Raw genomic sequence first — 21974 nt, 5'->3', positions numbered from 1 at the left:
GCTTCTGTAACCCTTGAAAGTGGGAGCTGAAAGAGATCGCTCTTTTCTCAGATATAAGAGGAAGTCAGCTATTTGAGTTACAGAGGTACTGGTCGAGGATACGGATACTGACTTGCACCAGTTTAGGAAGATTCCCCACTTCGATTGGTAGACTCTAAGGGTGAATGTTCTCCTTGCTCTAACAATCGCTCTGGTTGCCTCCTTCGAAAAACCTCTAGTTCTCGAGAGTCTTTCGATACTCTGAAGGCAGTGAGACGAAGAGCGTGGAGGCCTTGGAGTACCTTCTTACGCGTGGCAGACGTAGCAGGTCCACCCTTAGGGGAAGAGTTCTGGGAACGTCTACAAGCCATCGAAGTACCTCGGTAAGTTATTCTCTCGCGGGCCAGAGGGAAGCAACTAGTGTCAACTTTGTCCCAACGTGAGAGGCGAACTTCTGCAGTACCTTGTTGACAATCTAGAACGGAGGGAATGCATATAGATCTAGATGAGACTAATCTAGTAGAAAGGCATCTAAAAGAACCACTGCTGGGTCCGGGATAGGTGAGCAAAGTATTGAGAGCCTCTTGGACATCGAGGTTGCGAAGAGATCTATGGTTGGCTGGCCCCAGGTGACCCAAAGTCTCTTGCATACATCTCTGTGGAGGGTCCAATATGTTGGAATTATTGTCCCTTCCTACTGAGACAAACTGCTAAGACATTCAAGTTGCCTTGGAAGAAATTTGTTACTAGTGAAAAGTCTAGACCTGTTGAACAGGAGAGGTCACTAGCGAACTCGCACCATGTCAGAGAGTAGGTCCTTCCTTGCTAGGAGATGAACATCAAAGCAGGGAGTTGTCCGTGTTGACCTCCATTACTTGTCTTGAAGGAGAGACCTGAAGCTTTTCCAGGTCAGACGTACTGCCAGAAGCTTCTTGCAGTTAAAATGCATTGTCCTTTGACGCGAGTTCCATAATCCCGAGCATTCCCTACCGCCTAAGGTCGCACCCCAGCCTACGTCCGATGCGTCTGAGAAGAGAACGTGGTTGGGAGTCTGAACAGTCAGGGGAAGACCCTATAAAAGGTTGATAAAGTCCTTTCCTCAGGTTAGACCAGACTTATCTTCCGGAAACCGGGATCGAGACCGCTTCTAACGTCTTGTCATTTTCCAGTGAAGAGCTAGATGAAACCGAAGAGGACGGAGGTGTAGTCTTCCAAGTGACAGAAATTGAACCACGGATGACAGTGTCCTAACCAGACTCATCCACAGCCTGACAGGGCCGTATTCCTTCTTCAGCATCTTCTGGATGGATAGCAGGGCTGGGGATTGATCTTCTTGTTCAGCCATGTCCTCATCAGAGGGTTCCTCATCCGAAACTGATGAGGAAACGGCAACGGAGTGGGCAATGTCTGACTCGCTGAATCCGGTCGCACTGGTGGATGCGTGACGGAGCCGGACACAAGATCATGGTACTGCTGCACAGTCTGTGAACTGTCAACCAAGGGGAAGCGAGGAAGTACAGCGACAACCCGAAACTGTCTAGACTGTCTGGGTAGTACAGACAACCCCTTATCGGGTTGCTGAGGTAGCCGCATTGCGTCACAACAAGTCACCTCTGCTGGTTGTTGAACGTCTTCCCAGTGACACACTGAACGTCCACAACCACCTCCGAGAGTAGCATAACATCAACGTGCGACTGGCAACCCACACTGGGTCGCACCGGTGGAGGAACCATCTCAACTGGCGGACGTGAGTAGGATACCTCAGCGTCAACAAGGCGTACAACCAACCGGTAGGAAGGTCGTTGGCAAGAAGGGTCTTCTCCGTAAAAAAATCCTCTATCAAGGACTAAGCTTGGACTGCATGTCTTGCAACAAAGCCCAAGGTCTATGGGAGCAGGTGTGGCAACAGACGGGGTTAGCGACTGAAGCGGAACCATTACCCTCCCTGGAAGCATGTTATGCTTAAATAAAAGTCCATAGGAGGCTAAGCAGCTTAAGGCTCCTCTCCAAATGACAGAGTCCTCAAGGGAATATCAGAAGGAGGGAGAACAGCACTTTCTCATCTACAGGAACCATATCCGAGAAAAGCTAGGTTCTCTCAGTGAGGGTTTCACTGGTGCAAAAGCAGCAGACCAGAAGGCAACGTTATGAAACTGCTTGACAGTCTGTGAACTGTCAAAAACTGAACTGTCAACCACAACAGGAGCGTGAGGACATACAGCACTGGTGTATAAGTAGCAGACCAGAAGGCAACGTCATGTAACTGTTTGACAGCCTGTGAGTTGGCAACAACCAAAGTTGTGTGGGGAAGCCTCAACTCCTGACTGACTAGTTTGCTGCGGGCGAGTGGCGGTAACCACAGTGTGTTGCGGAGGCTGACACACCGTGTCAAAACACGGCAGCTTGTGGTAGCTCACGCACGGCAACGGAGTGCTCTGTGTGTGGGAGTCGTCATACATCTGGCAGGGTTGACTGTGCATGGGTGGAGGAGCTCTCACAACAAGAGTGTGAGAGCAGGAAGCCATGCCGGGCGCACAACCGTGGGAGGTGTAGGCCCACGGGTGCATCGTCAACCTTCTCCGCAGTCGGAGTGTGGGAGCTGGCAACAACAAAAGCAGAGTGCTGGTGCGTGGGAGGGGCTGCGGTGGGTTGAGGAGCATGCGGTATGGTATGCGGAGCATGCTGTAAGGTATGCGGCTCATGCTGCATGGTATGCGGAGCATGCTGTAAGGTATGCAGAGCATGCTGCATGGGCTGCGGAGAATGCCGCATAGTGCTGGAACCCGGCAGCTCTACAGAACCTTCCCACTGCTGATGCGGTAGCTCACGCATGTTAGCAGATGGTGCAGCAAGAACATGCGTCTGGCAGGGTGGACTGCGCATCGGTGGTGGAGCTCTCACAGGTGGAGTGTGGGAGCAGGCAGCCGCAGTATCTGCTGAGCGCACAACCTCGGCGGGTTGTAGGTTAACAGGTGCATTGTCAACCTTCCAGCACGATACTCCTGCATGAAGGAGCAAGCTGAGACTGTATAGTCTGCAGCATGGACCACTAGGGTCTATGAAAGACAACAACAAACGGAGCTACTGTCCGTTGTGACTGAGGGTCTAAAACAGCTGGTGCGGCAACAGACGGAGTTACTGCCTGTTGCGGTACCACCTTGCCTCTCTTGGGAGGTGTGCAGTTGTCGTACTGCAGCGAGTCCGAACTGACCCAGTGGCTACACCTAGGCCGTTGGACTTGCGCGGAAGGGACCGACTTGCACTTAAAAGCTGCAAGATTTGGTCCATGGTTTCTGCGAGAAACCTCTTCCGCAGACGAGGAATAAATGGGCTCTCTCGTCTTAGTGTGGGTGGGGTGATCACGTCGGCAACGTGTGTAGATACACCCGAAACCATGGAGGGAAACGTTTGTTCGTCGATCAAGACCTGTGGAACCCATAAGTCCTTCGACATTACTTCTCCCCTGGGCTTGGGAGCTTGTAAGAGGTATCGGACAAGATGAACAACTGGCACGAACAAACGAACCCTCGAACGCAACACTGTAACACTTTGCGCATATCACTTTATCACTTTTGATTTTCTGTTTGCACTTATTTCACTGAACTCGAAACTTTAAGTGGTTTGTACCTGAAACACGCAATCCTATCCTTCATTAAAAGGTAGTAATTGCGAAAACAGTTTTACAATGTAACAGAAAAACATAATGAAAGATAAAGAATTCAGTGGCTGGAAAAGAGACTAAACACTAGATCAAATAAACTACGTTTAAAATCTCTCACCGCATAAAGCCTGGGAACAAGAATAAAACTCTAGAAACGTTTTACCTTCTTCCCCTATAGCGACTAGGGAGAAGAGTAAAAAACGAGAACAACGTTACCCGCTTGGACGAAACGTTTATTCTCCTCTCTCTCCCTCCGTCTCTATCTCTCTCTCTTGACTTAGAACCTGAGAGATGAGCCCAATTATATATCGTTAAAACATATTATTTGTTAAAGGAAAAAAACTGAAAGGTTTCCCAAATAAAAAGTTCCTTTATTAGAATTAAAACCATTTAAGCTAAGAAAGAATGAACGAAACGCTAGAATCGGTTTACTCTTACTGCAACGTGAAACCGTGAAATACTCTCTCTCTATCGTAACGATAGAGCGCATGTTGAACGTTCTGAACGTCAACAACTGCGGAGACTAAACTAAACGTTAGTTCATCTTTGAAAACAGTACGAGACTATCAAAGAAATTCTTTCAAAAACATTAAAATTAAAATAGCATAAATTCTTAACAGGAAATACGATGACGGGCTCAATGTTAATTAACTTCGGTTCCAAGTAAGGACCGCCTACTATTAGGAAAGGTCGCATATAAACAAACATAAAATTTAAGTTTTATAAGTTTATAATAAATGGAAAGTTAATCGAAGAGGCCTATAAATGGCGGAGAGATATAAACTAAATCTATAACTTTGTTAAGCAAAATTACCAAAAACCTAAACACACTTCCGTCTAAGGGAAGGGTCGGTCATAAAAAGTGAAAGAGAGTCTATACTCTCTTCGACACCAACACTTCCGTCTAAGGGAAGGGTCGGCCATTTAAAAGTGAAAGAGAGTCCATACTCTCTTCGTCACCATAATTAAATCAAATTAATTCCAAAAGCTTGCTAAGCTAATGATAAAGCTTCCTGAATAGCGAAGGCTAAACTCTAGAGCAAATACATCACCAAATCGTGAACAATAACTCCAGAATCAACAGCGTATCCAAGTAGGTCTTGCCGGTGGCACGACAGAGGAAAAATTGAGTTCTTGTTGACAAGAAGTACTTGAGTACCTACTCACAGATGGCGCTGTTGTGTACACCCCCACCTGTATAGCGATCGCTGGCGTATCCCGACCGTAGATTTCTGTCGGGCAACAGAGTTGACAGCTACATGATCATCGGGTAAGTTTAATATTGAAAACTGATTGTTCTTATTTAAATAATGTAATAGTAAATCAGTTTTGTTTGAATAAAACATTATTTAAGGTATATAAATATAACATTTTAAAATTTAAATTTTTCCTAGCTATACAAACATGAGTCTTTTAAGTAGGGGTGTGTTTTTTAGTGCAAATAGGAACGGCTGTTGAAATTATTAACAACAGGTGGTGAGCACTAGTGAGAAGCCCTGCTACCCCACCTATCAGAAGCTCTTCACTTATGACCTTTCGGCTCTGGACTGAGATGGGTGGTTGAGGTGGAAAGTCTAGCTTTAAAAGTACTCTTGTTCGTATAGCTATTAAAAATAAAAATTACTTTTAAAATTTATCATTTGCTCCTAAGAGTATACAAAGCTTTCATTCTTTAAATAAGAAGACTCGCTGATAGGTGGGTCACAAGCTCCCTAGAACTGAACTGGTTGATTCTTTTTCTTCCCTGGAAATGTCAATCTACCTGGTCCCATGCAGGAGCAAAGGAGATGACTTCAGCAATCTCCTATCTGTCTATCATAGGGATGAATAAGCTGAAGTGCCAAGCCTGTCCACGAAGATTGGTACGTGGTCTAATGAGGGATCCCTTCCCAAAGGGGGATAGCTGTCCAGATTAATATACCTAGTATAAACCGATCAACAGTTTGGATATATATTCCACCCTCTTCCCTCTCATCCAGGGAGAATGGGGGAGACAGTTCTCTAAATTCTAAGGAACGGAGCTCAAAACTGTAATTTACCAACGTCAGATCTTGCAAGTAATGCTTTGACCCCTTTGTCCCCAGAAGAGGGGAAGAAACAAAGAAGAACAGCCAGCCATTCTTCCTTGATTATAGACTTACATCTATATGTTACCATAGACTACATGCTTACTGTCCCCCATAGGAGCTGAGCTTGCTACACAGCTATTTGAACAGCCACCACAACAATAAGCACAAAGGCATTAAGAGACTTGAGGGTACACTCCTGTATATTAAAGGTTGTCAAGGTGGTCTGGTGTGTTAACACCCCAACCTTTAACATCTGTCTAACTGCTAGATTCCTCTTGAAAGCAAGAGGCCAAACACGAGACTTTACTAGATCAAGCTCCCGTCCCAGCTATCAAATATGAAGGGCCATAACCACTAACCAAAATCACCTTTACAATGAAAAATGTCAAAAACAAAATAAATGGACTCAATAAGTCTAAGACACCAGGTCCAGATGATATTCATCCCCGAGAGATCATAGAACTAGAGGAAGTAACCCCACACTTTTATAAAAAATTGTTCCAGAAGAGAGCCAAAAAAGGAAAAGCACCACAAGGATGGGAACAAGGCAATGTACCTCCAATTTATAAGAAGGGACAAAAAGAACAACCTGGCAAATACAAATCTGTGTTTAACTTCAGAGCCTTGCAACATTTTTTAATAAATTATAGGAGATTCAATAGTAGAACACACAGAGAAAAATGTTATTTTTATTAGTAAAATAAATTTTTGAATATACTTACCCGATAATCATGTAGCTGTCAACTCCGTTGCCCGACAGAATTCTATGGAGGGATACGCCAGCTATCACAATACTAGAAGGGGGTGTACTTACCAGCGCCACCTGTGGCCAGGTACTCAAGTACTTCTTGTTGACACCTCCTCAATTATTCCTCGGTCCACTGGTTCTCTATGGGGAGGAAGGGAGGGTCGATTAAATCATGATTATCGGGTAAGTATATTCAAAAATTTATTTTACTAATAAAAATAACATTTTTCAATATTAAACTTACCCGATAATCATGTAGCTGATTCACACCCAGGGGGGTGGGTGAAAACCAGTGTACAAGATTAAAGGATAGCTAAGTATCCCATATTTCATATAACAGTTATCTCAAATAACAATGAAATAATAAGTACCTGGTAAGGAAGTCGAATTGAACCGTTACTCTGCCTCTTTTTTAAGTTCGTCTTCCTTACTGAGCGCAGCGTTCCTCTTGGAGGCTGAATCAACCCAAAGGTGCCAAAGTATATGGGGTTGCAACCCCTACTAAAGGACCTCTACAAAACCTCTAACCCAGGCACTTCTCAAGAATGAATAGACCACCCGCCAAATCAAAAGGATGCGGAAGGCTTCTTAGCCTACCGTAACAACCATAAAAACAACAATAAAAGCATTCAAGAGAAAGGTTAAAAAAGGTTATGGGATTAAGGGAATGTAGTGGCTGAGCTCTCACCTACTACTGCACTCGCTGCTACGAATGGTCCCAGGGTGTAGCAGTTCTCGTAAAGAGACTGGACATCTTTAAGATAAAATGATGCAAACACTGACTTGCTCCTCCAATAGGTTGCATCCATTATGCTCTGCAGAGAACGGTTTTTATTAAAGGCCATCGAAGTAGCTACGGCTCTTACTTCGTGGGTCCTTACCTTCAGCAATGCAAGGTCTTCCTCCTTTAAGTGAGAGTGGGCTTCTCTAATCAGAAGCCTTATATAATATGAAACCCCATTCTTGGACATGGGCCTCGAAGGTTTCTTGATGGCACACCATAAGGCTTCTGACTGTCCTCGAAGAGGTTTAGACCTCTTAAGATAAAATTTGAGAGCTCTGACAGGGCAAAGAACTCTCTCTAGTTCGTTACCTACCATGTTGGAGAGGCTAGGTATTTCAAACAATCTAGGCCAAGGACGTGAAGGAAGTTCGTTCTTTGCTAGGAATCCGAGCTGAAAAGAACATGTTGCAGATTCGGTCGTGAAACCAATGTTCTTGCTGAAGGCATGAACCTCACTGACTCTCTTAGCTGTTGCAAGGCAGACGAGAAAAAGAGTCTTGAGGGTAAGGTCCTTGAAGGAAGCTGACTGGAGAGGTTCGAACCTAGGTGACATAAGGAACCTTAAGACTACGTCTAGGTTCCAGCCTGGAGTGGAAAGACGACGCTCTTTAGACGTCTCAAAAGACTTAAGAATGTCTTGAAGGTCCTTGTTGGAAGAAAGGTCCAAACCTCTGTGGCGGAGAACTGAAGCCAACATACTCCTATACCCTTTAATCGTAGGGGCTGAAAGGGATCTCTCATTCCTAAGATGTAGAAGGAAGTCAGCTATTTGGGTCACAGAGGTATTGGTAGAGGATATTGAATTGGCTCTACACCAGCTTCGGAAGACCTCCCACTTAGACTGGTAGACTCTACGAGTGGAAACCCTTCTCGCTCTGGCAATCGCACTGGCTGCCTCCTTCGAAAAGCCTCTAGCTCTAGCGAATCTTTCGACAGTCTGAAGGCAGTCAGCCAAAGAGCGAGGAGGTTTGGGTGCAACCTGTCTACATGAGGTTGACGTAGAAGGTCCACTCTTAGAGGTAGAGTCCTGGGGATGTCGACTAGCCATTGAAGTACCTCTGTGAACCATTCTCTTGCAGGCCAAAGGGGAGCAACCAGCGTCAGCCGTGTCCCTTCGTGCGAGATGAAATTTCTGCAGAACTTTGTTTATTATCTTGAACGGTGGGAATGCGTACAGGTCGAGATGGGACCAGTTCAGTAGAAAAGCATCCACATGAACTGCTGCAGGGTCTGGAACAGGGGAACAGTACAGCGGAAGTCTCTTGGTTATGGAGGTGGCAAACAGATCTATGGTAGGTTGACCCCACAAGGTCCAAAGTCTGTTGCACACACTCTTGTGGAGGGTCCATTCCGTGGGAATGACCTGATTCCTTCTGCTTAGGCGATCTGCCGAGACGTTCATATCGCCCTGAATGAACCTCGTGACCAGAGTGAGGTTTAGACCTCTTGACCAAATGAGGAGGTCCCTTGCGATCTCGTATAGGCTCCTCGAATGGGTCCCTCCTTGCTTGGAGATGTAAGCCAAGGCTGTGGTATTGTCTGAGTTCACCTCCACCACTTTGCCTAGCAGGAGGGACTTGAAGTTCAACAGGGCTAAATGAACTGCTAGTAGCTCCTTGCAGTTGATGTGGAGTAATCCCTGTTCTTCGTTCCACGTTCCCGAGCATTCCCGTCCGTTCAAGGTCGCACCCCAGCCCGAGTCCGATGCATCTGAGAAGAGATGAAGATTGGGGGTCTGAATAGCCAACGATAGACCCTCCCTGAGAAGGAGGTTGTGCTTCCACCACAGGAGAGTGGTCTTCATCTCTTGGGTGATTGGGATAGAGACTGCTTCGAGAGTCGAACCCTTGTCCCAATGAGCTGCAAGATGGAATTGAAGAGGGCGGAGGTGGAGTCTCCCTAGCTCGACGAACAGGGCCAGTGATGAAAGGGTCCCTGTGAGACTCATCCACTGTCTTACCGAGCAACTGCTCCTCTTCAGCATGCTCATGATGCACTCTAGGGCTTGGCTTATCCTGGGGGCCGATGGCAAAGCCCGAAAATCCTGACTCCGAATCTCCATTCCCAGGTACACAATGGATTGGGAGGGAATGAGTTGAGACTTTTCTATGTTGACTAATAGACCCAGTTCTCTGATTAAGTCTAAAGTCCAATTGAGATTCTCCAGACAGCGACGACTCGTGGAGGCTCTCAACAGCCAGTCGTCTAAGTAGAGGGAGGCTCTGATGTCCGATAAGTGTAGGAATTTTGCTATATTCCTCATCAGATGAGTAAAGACCATAGGAGCTGTGCTTAGGCCAAAACACAGGGCTTGGAATTGGTAGACAACCTTTCCGAAAACGAATCTCAGGAAAGGTTGGGAGTCTGGATGAATAGGAACGTGAAAGTAGGCATCTTTCAAGTCCAACGAGACCATCCAGTCCTCCTGCCTGACCGCTGCTAAGACCGACTTCGTCGTCTCCATCGTGAACGTCTGCTTGGTGACATACGCGTTGAGCGCGCTGACGTCCAGCACCGGTCTCCAACCCCCTGTCTTCTTGGCCACAAGAAAGAGACGGTTGTAGAAGCCCGGGGATTGATGGTCCCGGACTATAACCACTGCCTTCTTCTGTACAAGTAGCGACACCTCCTGGTGCAATGCTAGCCTCTTGTCCTCTTCTTTGTAGTTGGGAGAGAGGTTGATGGGCGATGTGGTCAGAGGTGGTTTGAGGCAGAATGGAATCCTGTAACCGTTCCTCAGCCAACTGACAGACTGGGCGTCTGCACCTCTCTTCTCCCAGGCTCGCCAGAAGATCTTGAGTCTGGCTCCTACTGCTGTCTGGAGATGCGGAGAGTCAGTTTTTTTCCCTTAGATGTCCTGCAGCCTTTCCTGGACTTGCTCCTGTAAGAGTCTGGACGGGAGCTTCCTCGGCTGGGGGCTCTACCACGAAAGGGCGGTATGAACCTCGTAGCAGGGGTATCAACCACTGGGGAGCGATAAGTCTTGGGGACTGAGGTAGCAACCTTAGACTTACGAGCCGATGAGGCTACAAGATCGTGTGTGTCCTTTTGTATCAGGGCAGCAGACAAGTCCTTAACCAGCTCTTCGGGGAAGAGGAACTTCGAGAGCGGAGCAAAAAGGAGTTGTGACCTTTGGCAAGGTGTAATGCTGGAGGAAAGGAAGGTACACAGCTGTTCCCTTTTCTTCAAAACCCCTGATACAAACATCGACGCAAGCTCACCCGATCCATCCCTAATGGCCTTATCCATGCAGGACATTAATAGCATGGCAGAATCCTTGTCCGCAGGAGAGGTCTTCTTGCTGAGGGCCCCCAGGCACCAGTCAAGAAAGTTGAACATCTCAAATGCTCTAAACAGTCCTTTCAGTAAGTGATCCAGGTCTGAGAAGGTCCAGCAAACCTTAGAACGCCTCATTGCAGTTCTCCGAGGCGAGTCTACCAGACTTGAGAAGTCAGCCTGGGCAGAGGCAGGTACTCCCAAGCCTGGTGCTTCTCCTGTGGCATACCAAACGCTCGCTTTCGAAGTGAGCTTAGTCGGCGGGAACATGAAAGAAGTTTTGCCAAGGTGTTGCTTAGTCTGCAGCCACTCCCCTAAGATCCTTAATGCTCTCTTAGAGGACCTTGCTAGGACTAGCTTAGTATAGGAGGACTTAGCTTGTTGTACGCCCAGCGAAAACTCAGATGGCGGAGAGCGGGGAATAGCAGAGACAAAGTGGTCTGGGTAAACCTCCCTAAGCAGAGCCAAGACCTTACGAAAGTCAATAGACTGTGGAGAAGGCTTGGATTCATCCACGTCTGACGAGGGATCCAGGTGTGCCTCCTCATCATCAGACGCCTCATCACCAGAGTGTAGCGAAGATATTGGACAAGAATGCTGAACAGCAGAGTCAGAACGAGTAGGAACAATATTAGTGGTTTCCTCTTCAAGTAACTGTTGAGGGAGAACCTGAGGCTCAGACTGCAAAGGCTGAATAACAGACAAAGCAGAAGGAAGGCGCATGGGTGGAGGAGGCTGACTCCTAGCATGAGAGGTTGAACCCAAGAGTTGCGCTTGCTGAGCGGTTGGTGGAAGCGGAGTAGCAAGTTCCTGTTCCTGTGGTGTGAGCGGAGCGTGATGAGGTGGAGGTTGCGCAGAACAAGGTAAATGTCTCGCAAGCTGAGGCTCCTGAGGCGCAAGGCCAAGGTGTAGTGGAGCTTGCCTTGTGGATGGTTGAGCTCGCTGCAGCGAGAGCTGAGGAGACTGACTCATGCACGGGAGAGGTTGTTGTACCTCAGCCGAGAGTTGCACCACTGGTGGAGCAGCAAGGGGAGGCGGAGGAAGAGAGGTATAATCCTCCTGATCCCATAGCAAAGGTTGCCTTAAAGAAGGCGGAGGCTGAACACCACTGGGAACAGCAAACTCAGACTGTGGCTCAACATCGTACGCCTGGCAGGTGGTACTGCGATCAGGCGGAGCAAGCGCAGGCGGAGCGAGCGTAGGCGGAGCGAACGCAGGCGGAGCGAGTGTAGGCGGAGGCGGAGGCGCAACACTCTCAGCCCGACACTCACGCATCAAGTCCGAAAGCTGTGCTTGCATGGACTATAGTAGAGTCCACTTAGGGTCGGCAGAAACTACAGTAGGCTGAGGTAAAGCCTTAACAGTCGAGCTCTGTTGTGGCAGAACCTTACTCCTCTTGGGCGGAGTGCAGTCGACAGATGACTGCGGCGAGTCAGAGCTGAGCCAATGACTGCAACCTGGCTGAGCACTCGCGGACTGGACTCTGCGTTTAAGTGGTCTCGAGACCTGAGACCAACGTTTCTTCCCTGACAGATGATCAGCGGACGAGAAAAAGACGGGCTCAATCGTCTGCAGGTGGGAGTGACGGTCTTTGGAAGACACGCCCGCAACCACCGAGGATACTTCTGTGCGCCTAACAAGGCCTGCCGAACCCTTATGCCCTTCGACATTGCTTCTCCCCTGGGCTTGGGAGCTTGCAAGAGGTCCCGGACTGGGAGGACGACTGGCTCGCACAGAAGTATCCTCACGCACCACACTGGCACTGACACTAGCACTTGGCACTGCACTGACACTAGCACTCGTCACAGCACTGGCACTAATTCCACCCACTGCACACTTGACCTTAAGTTCCTTAACTTCGGCCATCAGAGACTTATGGTCACTTACCACCGACTCTACTTTATCGCCTAAGGCCTGAATAGCACGCAAAACAACAGACATATCAGGCGGAGGGCAAACAGTAGGTTCGGGGGTAGCCACTACAGGGGTAGGAAAAGGTAGGGGATCATGAGGTGAGGAAAACAGTGAAGAGTGAGAAGAACTCCTCCTAACTCTACCTCTCTCTAACTTAGTTGAATATTTTAAAAGACGGACAAATTCCAGTTCCGAAAGTCCGGCGCATTCCTCACATCGATTTTCTAACTGACAGGGTCTGTCCCTACAGTCAGAACAAGCGGTGTGAGGATCTACCGAGGCCTTCGGAATACGCCTATTGCAAGACCTACATCGTCTATGGGAGGGGGCTTGCGAAATGTCAGACATCTTGAATCCAAAGAGTTAGCCAAAGGGGTTTCCAAAATCAAGCAAAAGATCGTTAACCGTATATCAGGACTATATAAAAGCTATCTAGCTAATATAAGAAGGTTTCCAGTAAAGCGACAGCCGAAATCTGAGAGAATACTTCACCAATTAGCCGTGAACAAACTCGAAGATCATAAGCATATCCCAGAACGTCTTGCCGGAAGCACGACAGAGGAATAATTGAGGAGGTGTCAACAAGAAGTACTTGAGTACCTGGCCACAGGTGGCGCTGGTAAGTACACCCCCTTCTAGTATTGTGATAGCTGGCGTATCCCTCCATAGAATTCTGTCGGGCAACGGAGTTGACAGCTACATGATTATCGGGTAAGTTTAATATTGAAAAACAATTTTCTGATAGACAGCCAATATGGTTTCAGCCAAGAGAGATCCTGTGTGACAAATCTGTTGCAATTTTCTGACAACATGTTTAGCATTTATGATAAAAGCAGAGCAATATATATCATATACCTAGGCTTTCAAAAGGCTTTTGACAAAGTCCCTCATTAAAAATTAAGGGTTAAAACTAGAACACTAGGCATCATTGATGACCCAGCTGATTGGATCGAAGGTTGGCTGACAAACTAAAAACAGAGAGTTGTAATCAATGGAGAAGCCTCAGAGTGGGCAGCTGTTACAAGCAGAATACCTCAAGGATCCATCCTTGGACCATTACTATTTCTGATTTACATTGACAACATACAGTACTCTTAGGATTAACTAGTAGAATACCCAAATGCCAATGATAATGAACTAGACATGAATGCTGCAAACTCAGAAGACGTAGAATCTTTATGAGAGGATCTAATTAAATTACGAGAATGGTCCATAAAATGGCAAATGCCTTTCAACTATGGGAAATGCAAAGTTATGCACATAGATTATAGTAACCCACAAACAAATTACTCACTGCTGGGTACTGAAAAAGTGTGGACCAGTAGGAAGATTTCAGCATTATTATTAGGAAAGATTTGAAGTTCACCAGAGTATAAAAGCTGAAAAGAAAGCACAAAAGCTAATAGGTTACATAAAGAGACAATTCAATTACAGAAACAAAGACACTACACTACAGCTGTACTGATAAGACCCCATCTAGAATATGGAGTCCAATTCTGGGCTCAAAGTATTCAGAAGGATATAGATAGACTGGAAGCAGTACAAACTAGGGCCACCAAACTAAGACAATTTGGATACAGACGGAAGATGGAACACTTAAACTTATTTGATCTACAAACTTGATGACTAAGGGGACAGTTAATAGAGGCATTCAAAATTCTTAAAAGAATACCAATGTAGATTACAACAATCTATTCACACTATTCTGCACAAATCAGTACAAATGTAACAGATAAAAACTGGAACTTGATAAGATAAAACACTCAATGTGGTAATTTCTTTAAATACAAAATAGCAAGCCCATGGATCAGACTTTCAGCGGCTGTAGTAAGCAGTAACAAGTTCAAGAATAAGTTAAAAGATCATAAAAACTCTAAACATTTAAACTAAGTCGGTCTACCCAAGAGCAAATGGAGTCTCTTCCGATGAACTAAAATGTCTTTGAGACATCCAAAATCCTTGTAAAATGCACATACGCACTATAGTGGCTTTCGGACTGCGCCCATACGTAGCTCTCCAACTTCCTAGTGTCCGAAGGCCAACCACAATCCAAGTTTTCACAAGATACAACACTCAATGTGGTAATTTCTTTAAAAACAAAATAGCAAGTACATGGATCAAACTTGCAGCGGATGTAGTAAACAGTAACACAGTAAACGAGTTCAAGAATAAGTTAGACAAGATCATAGAAATTCTCTAAACATTTAAATTAAATTGCTCTCCCCAAGAGCAAATCGAGTCTCTCCCAATGAACTAAAAAGTTGAGGTAGTGAGCGGTGAACGTCAACTGATTAGACCAAGTCCCTGCCCTAAGTACCTGAGCAACAGACATGTTCTTTTCAAAGGCTAGAGAGGTACTTAAACCTCTAACATCCTGAGATCTGGGCTTTCCCAAGACTGAAAGTTCAGCACTAGAATAAAAACCCTTGTAAAACGCACGCACTGTAGTGGTTTGCGGACTGCGGCAAGACGTAGCACATAGACTGCCTAGTGTCCGAATGCCAACCATAATCCAAGTTTTCACTACACTAAAACAATATGGTGGAATACCCAAAAATCTGGGCGAAAGATAAACAGTCAAGAAGAACTAGGCATTGGGCACCACCCCTTGATTTTATACAGAGCAAGGGGATCCAGCTAGAACCTCAGATAATTAAACATTAGAAAAGGACATAAAAAGCAACACTAAAAGTACTATTAAAGGCTGGAATGTAAAACACCCTCTGTGAGGAAGTGTATTGAAAAAAAAATTATTAAGAAGAATTTTATTGCTAAAATGCAATATTATGTAGATTGACAAAAACACTTGAGTGAGAAAACTACAATTTCAATACCATAATTTACTTTTTAAGGAAAAAACTAGTATCTCTCTACATTTCGGTCCTACACTAACTAAAAGAATTATTTGAGAAAAATAAACCATTCACATGCTGGACACTCATAATTATACAAAGACACCAGGAACTGGTTATTCAAAAAGTCACATTAAAAAAACAATATAAAATACCCAAGACTTTCAAATTACCATCCTATCGGGTTCAAGATGCAAAACCTATACTGTAAGCGTTAACATCACGACAAAGCCTCTTCGGTAAAGGTGGACATAAAAAAGATTCAAGCTAAGGAGAACCCCGCAACATTATAGACCATGATCTGCATACCCAGACAGCGGGTTTAGACATTGACATTACTTACAGTTTGCCTTCGGCTGAAACTTGTTTGCCTATCACCATAAGGTCCTTTGTTTCTGGGGACGTATATTTGACCCTAATACTGGAACAATTGTGTCACTGATGAAAAGAGGCAATAACACTATGACGGGGAAAGGTCGGTCAGGGATAAGACTGACCACACACACTAGTAGCTACACAAGAGCTGATGTTTCCATAAAATACAGAACTTAGGTCAGGTTTAACAAGGTAATTAAGTTTTTGCCGTAGGTTTTGCACACAAAAATTAACACATTGTCTGATCACAAACTTTCAATCTTTACACTACCCGTCAAACACCAATATAACCTTCACCTGGCAACCCCTGACAAGTCACTTCCCATATTATTTAAAATGTCTACTGGGAGACTTCCTTGCCATCACAAATACCTTTTCCTATGGAGTAATTTCTTCCTGTAGCTCTAATCTCCAAAAGGTTGCCCTTAATATTATAGGTTGACAGACATTAGTCAAACAGGTAAATGTGATGAATATATCTTCCTAATAAACTTAATGAATAATAGTAATAAGAGAATTAACCAATGCACCTAACTTAAAAGTTGCCCAGGTAACATACTACAGCATTTACATTGACATTATAAAACAATACCTGATAAGAGGCAGAAAATGTGATGGGAACACAACTATCAGTGTTAAGATTGATAATGCAATAAACATCACATTTTAAAAAGATTACCCACAACTGCAGTCTAGAAGATGACTGAGTCATCTGGTTGCATAAGCAAATAAAACTAAGTGCCTCAACACTGGGTTCTGTCGTTTGCAGGATTCTTACTATTTCTAAATCAAGGAACCTGATCTCTAAAACAAATTTCTAAAACCCTACTGGGTGTAGGGATTGCTGCCAGCTACCTGCTAAGAATATGAAGAAAGAAATTTTGAGAATGAAGGACTGGAGTTTGACAAATTACTAACAAAAATAATCAATAACAAAATAATGCAAATTACAATAAAAAAAAAAAATAAATAATTTGTATTTTCCTAAATTTTTTTTCTACAGCACACATGTGCACACACACACTTCTTTCTCTCTCTCTTTAGCTCTAACTCTCCAGCTCTCGCTCTCCCTCTTTCTATCTATAGCTGTGTGTGTGTGATACTACATGGGAATGACCACCATACGGCTCCCTAAACGCCTGTCCTGTCACATATAGCAAAGTTCCATTAAAGTACATTTTAACAAACTCTTAATAGGTCAATTTTGCTACAATATGTGAAAAATAAAATACGGAAATCATTGGCAGTGCCCATGACAACAGGAGATTTGGAATTCTGGAGGCCCTGCTAATCCAGCAGGTGAAACCTATCCTTAACCCCACGCAGGAAATATTTTTTTTACCTACCTGCCAAAAGAGTGCCACTCCCCGACTGCGATATGACATACCAATCATGATGACACCAACGACAATAGCATCAAAGAGCAGAGCAGCAGCTTGCCTGGAATGAAGCCTCTCCCAGCGAGCGCCACAGCTGTTCAACGAACAGATTCTTCTAACTGGGAACCTCAAACACATGATTCACTGACGACCCAATCACCTGCCCCACAGAGTGCCTCCCCATATAGCTACCCCCTTCATCCTCAGGGCATTCTCATCCAATGAAAATTCCACGCCGAGAATAAGACTAACCCAGATTCAAATAAATACAGCCACGAAGACCTCAACTAACTATCAATTACGCTTCAAGCCTGATGATGAGTAGACATACCTTGCTGCTTGAAACACATTGCATTATAACTTCACTAACTGAATATGACAAGAAAAAGATCACATAAACCTGGTGTGCCCCTTGATTTAGTGCATAAACGAATGTCAATATGTAAACTTTTTAAAATAATAGACTCAACTCCTTAACTGACGAATATACATGTCCTCTCTAAAAATAAGAACAGTGGAATTACTGGCAAATTCTCGTACTGTTGAAAAGAACAAAATTAGAATAGAAAAGGTGCTTTATAAAATCAACCACACTGAGACAGCCGCAGTCACAGAAGTTAGCATATTCACTTTAAAATCTGCACACACACTCATTATAAGAGCTATATTTTCTATCATAGCATACAGGTGAACTGATAAAAACACCTAGCTTTGTAGTTAGCACTTTGAATATACAGTAGTGTACCTCAGTAAAATTAAACAAGGCTTCACTCGTTTACAGCCGGGAGGAATGAAAATCAAGATGGCAGCAGTTGGGGGATAGCACTCTTTATACAAAAAATCTTTTCTCCACAAGGGTTTTTAGATGCATCTTCATAAAAAATTAATTTTTCTCAAGACCAAGCTTTACTTTATAAGAATGAATAGCATATGAATTTTAGGAAGTTTTATTGAATTGAAAATTTTAGGAAACACAAACTTAAGCTAGTCACACAATGGAGCCACAAACCAATATAATGGTAAAAGATAACAGAATAAAATACAGTACAAAAGAGCAAATTCCCTGTCATAAGACTGACAAAGAACACAATAATACACACAAAAATATAAAATAATAGTCTGAACTACCAGAATTTTAACGAAGGTAGGCTCAAGTTAAAAGAACGATATTTGTAAAACTTACCTTTAGTCTTTTAAAAATACCAAAGTTAATATAACCATGACGTTCCAAATAAGCATGAATGCGAGCACAGAGGACACCTTCAGAATTAAAGGGGCTTTCCAAATTGGCCATAACACCCTCATAAGTTAGTTCCTGTAAGGCAGATTCCAACCACATTTGGAGCTGCAAAAGAAATTTAAAAGAAAAAAATTATATTATAAAATGTAAAAGGGAACTTCACATCTATCATTGACCCATATAAAATACATACACATAGCTACTTACAATTAACCTAAATTCCAATAGGTTGTTCAAGTTCACTTTTTTCATAGTTCAAACTAGCCAATTGTACCTGTAGATTACACACTAAAAGAAGGGTAAGCCTTCAGTAATAAATAACGGAATTTCAACTATAAAATTATTTTCAAACTAATCTGACGTTTGTTACTTCTCTATCGAAGCTGGTTAAATGTCAATACCTAACCTTAAACTAAAAACTTTCCATTTTCTTTCCCAGTAATTACCCTACCACTCAATTGTTGTACAGTACCTGTATTGGAATCATATGGTAGTGTATGGCAACAGTGCCCCATGAATAGATAATAATCCTTTGCCTTTCTTCTGAAGTTGAAACTAGTTTAACATTCTCTTGACATCAATAGTCTGAGGGGCAGCAGGGGAGGGGAATATACATAAATGCTAGGTGAATATAGAACTAATAAATTTTACCACTAAAATTCTATTTATTTCCATGAACCTATCCCGACATTCATATTGTTAAATCCCACATCGAGATGGTAGAAAAGTGAAGGAAAAAATCTGGAAATGTAAAACCCCATTCTACTTTAGTACAATATTTGAAATATGTTATTTTTATTAGTAAAATAAATTTTTGAATATACTTACCCGATAATCATGTAGCTGTCAACTCCGTTGCCCGACAGAATTCTATGGAGGGATACGCCAGCTATCACAATACTAGAAGGGGGTGTACTTACCAGCGCCACCTGTGGCCAGGTACTCAAGTACTTCTTGTTGACACCTCCTCAATTATTCCTCGGTCCACTGGTTCTCTATGGGGAGGAAGGGAGGGTCGATTAAATCATGATTATCGGGTAAGTATATTCAAAAATTTATTTTACTAATAAAAATAACATTTTTCAATATTAAACTTACCCGATAATCATGTAGCTGATTCACACCCAGGGGGGTGGGTGAAAACCAGTGTACAAGATTAAAGGATAGCTAAGTATCCCATATTTCATATAACAGTTATCTCAAATAACAATGAAATAATAAGTACCTGGTAAGGAAGTCGAATTGAACCGTTACTCTGCCTCTTTTTTAAGTTCGTCTTCCTTACTGAGCGCAGCGTTCCTCTTGGAGGCTGAATCAACCCAAAGGTGCCAAAGTATATGGGGTTGCAACCCCTACTAAAGGACCTCTACAAAACCTCTAACCCAGGCGCTTCTCAAGAATGAATAGACCACCCGCCAAATCAAAAGGATGCGGAAGGCTTCTTAGCCTACCGTAACAACCATAAAAACAACAATAAAAGCATTCAAGAGAAAGGTTAAAAAAGGTTATGGGATTAAGGGAATGTAGTGGCTGAGCTCTCACCTACTACTGCACTCGCTGCTACGAATGGTCCCAGGGTGTAGCAGTTCTCGTAAAGAGACTGGACATCTTTAAGATAAAATGATGCAAACACTGACTTGCTCCTCCAATAGGTTGCATCCATTATGCTCTGCAGAGAACGGTTTTTATTAAAGGCCATCGAAGTAGCTACGGCTCTTACTTCGTGGGTCCTTACCTTCAGCAATGCAAGGTCTTCCTCCTTTAAGTGAGAGTGGGCTTCTCTAATCAGAAGCCTTATATAATATGAAACCCCATTCTTGGACATGGGCCTCGAAGGTTTCTTGATGGCACACCATAAGGCTTCTGACTGTCCTCGAAGAGGTTTAGACCTCTTAAGATAAAATTTGAGAGCTCTGACAGGGCAAAGAACTCTCTCTAGTTCGTTACCTACCATGTTGGAGAGGCTAGGTATTTCAAACAATCTAGGCCAAGGACGTGAAGGAAGTTCGTTCTTTGCTAGGAATCCGAGCTGAAAAGAACATGTTGCAGATTCGGTCGTGAAACCAATGTTCTTGCTGAAGGCATGAACCTCACTGACTCTCTTAGCTGTTGCAAGGCAGACGAGAAAAAGAGTCTTGAGGGTAAGGTCCTTGAAGGAAGCTGACTGGAGAGGTTCGAACCTAGGTGACATAAGGAACCTTAAGACTACGTCTAGGTTCCAGCCTGGAGTGGAAAGACGACGCTCTTTAGACGTCTCAAAAGACTTAAGAATGTCTTGAAGGTCCTTGTTGGAAGAAAGGTCCAAACCTCTGTGGCGGAGAACTGAAGCCAACATACTCCTATACCCTTTAATCGTAGGGGCTGAAAGGGATCTCTCATTCCTAAGATGTAGAAGGAAGTCAGCTATTTGGGTCACAGAGGTATTGGTAGAGGATATTGAATTGGCTCTACACCAGCTTCGGAAGACCTCCCACTTAGACTGGTAGACTCTACGAGTGGAAACCCTTCTCGCTCTGGCAATCGCACTGGCTGCCTCCTTCGAAAAGCCTCTAGCTCTAGCGAATCTTTCGACAGTCTGAAGGCAGTCAGCCGAAGAGCGAGGAGGTTTGGGTGCAACCTGTCTACATGAGGTTGACGTAGAAGGTCCACTCTTAGAGGTAGAGTCCTGGGGATGTCGACTAGCCATTGAAGTACCTCTGTGAACCATTCTCTTGCAGGCCAAAGGGGAGCAACCAGCGTCAGCCGTGTCCCTTCGTGCGAGATGAAATTTCTGCAGAACTTTGTTTATTATCTTGAACGGTGGGAATGCGTACAGGTCGAGATGGGACCAGTTCAGTAGAAAAGCATCCACATGAACTGCTGCAGGGTCTGGAACAGGGGAACAGTACAGCGGAAGTCTCTTGGTTATGGAGGTGGCAAACAGATCTATGGTAGGTTGACCCCACAAGGTCCAAAGTCTGTTGCACACACTCTTGTGGAGGGTCCATTCCGTGGGAATGACCTGATTCCTTCTGCTTAGGCGATCTGCCGAGACGTTCATATCGCCCTGAATGAACCTCGTGACCAGAGTGAGGTTTAGACCTCTTGACCAAATGAGGAGGTCCCTTGCGATCTCGTATAGGCTCCTCGAATGGGTCCCTCCTTGCTTGGAGATGTAAGCCAAGGCTGTGGTATTGTCTGAGTTCACCTCCACCACTTTGCCTAGCAGGAGGGACTTGAAGTTCAACAGGGCTAAATGAACTGCTAGTAGCTCCTTGCAGTTGATGTGGAGTAATCCCTGTTCTTCGTTCCACGTTCCCGAGCATTCCCGTCCGTTCAAGGTCGCACCCCAGCCCGAGTCCGATGCATCTGAGAAGAGATGAAGATTGGGGGTCTGAATAGCCAACGATAGACCCTCCCTGAGAAGGAGGTTGTGCTTCCACCACAGGAGAGTGGTCTTCATCTCTTGGGTGATTGGGATAGAGACTGCTTCGAGAGTCGAACCCTTGTCCCAATGAGCTGCAAGATGGAATTGAAGAGGGCGGAGGTGGAGTCTCCCTAGCTCGACGAACAGGGCCAGTGATGAAAGGGTCCCTGTGAGACTCATCCACTGTCTTACCGAGCAACTGCTCCTCTTCAGCATGCTCATGATGCACTCTAGGGCTTGGCTTATCCTGGGGGCCGATGGCAAAGCCCGAAAATCCTGACTCCGAATCTC

At 44.5% G+C, this 21974-nt stretch overlaps 1 protein-coding gene across 1 annotated transcript in view; it reads right to left on the bottom strand.

The window, feature by feature from the left end:
* LOC137622982 (lysine-specific histone demethylase 1A-like) overlaps positions 1-21974 on the bottom strand; it is a 137651-nt gene that overhangs the window by 58877 nt on the left and 56800 nt on the right. The window contains exon 4 of the mRNA XM_068353593.1: positions 18221-18382. Coding sequence (XP_068209694.1) covers positions 18221-18382 — 162 coding nt within the window. The remainder of the gene's footprint in view (positions 1-18220; positions 18383-21974) is intronic.

This window comes from Palaemon carinicauda, chromosome 30 (assembly GCF_036898095.1).
Source record: "Palaemon carinicauda isolate YSFRI2023 chromosome 30, ASM3689809v2, whole genome shotgun sequence".
Lineage (NCBI taxonomy): Eukaryota > Metazoa > Arthropoda > Malacostraca > Decapoda > Palaemonidae > Palaemon > Palaemon carinicauda.
Note: the sequence above shows the minus strand (reverse complement) of the source record. Positions and strands in the feature narration are given on the sequence as shown.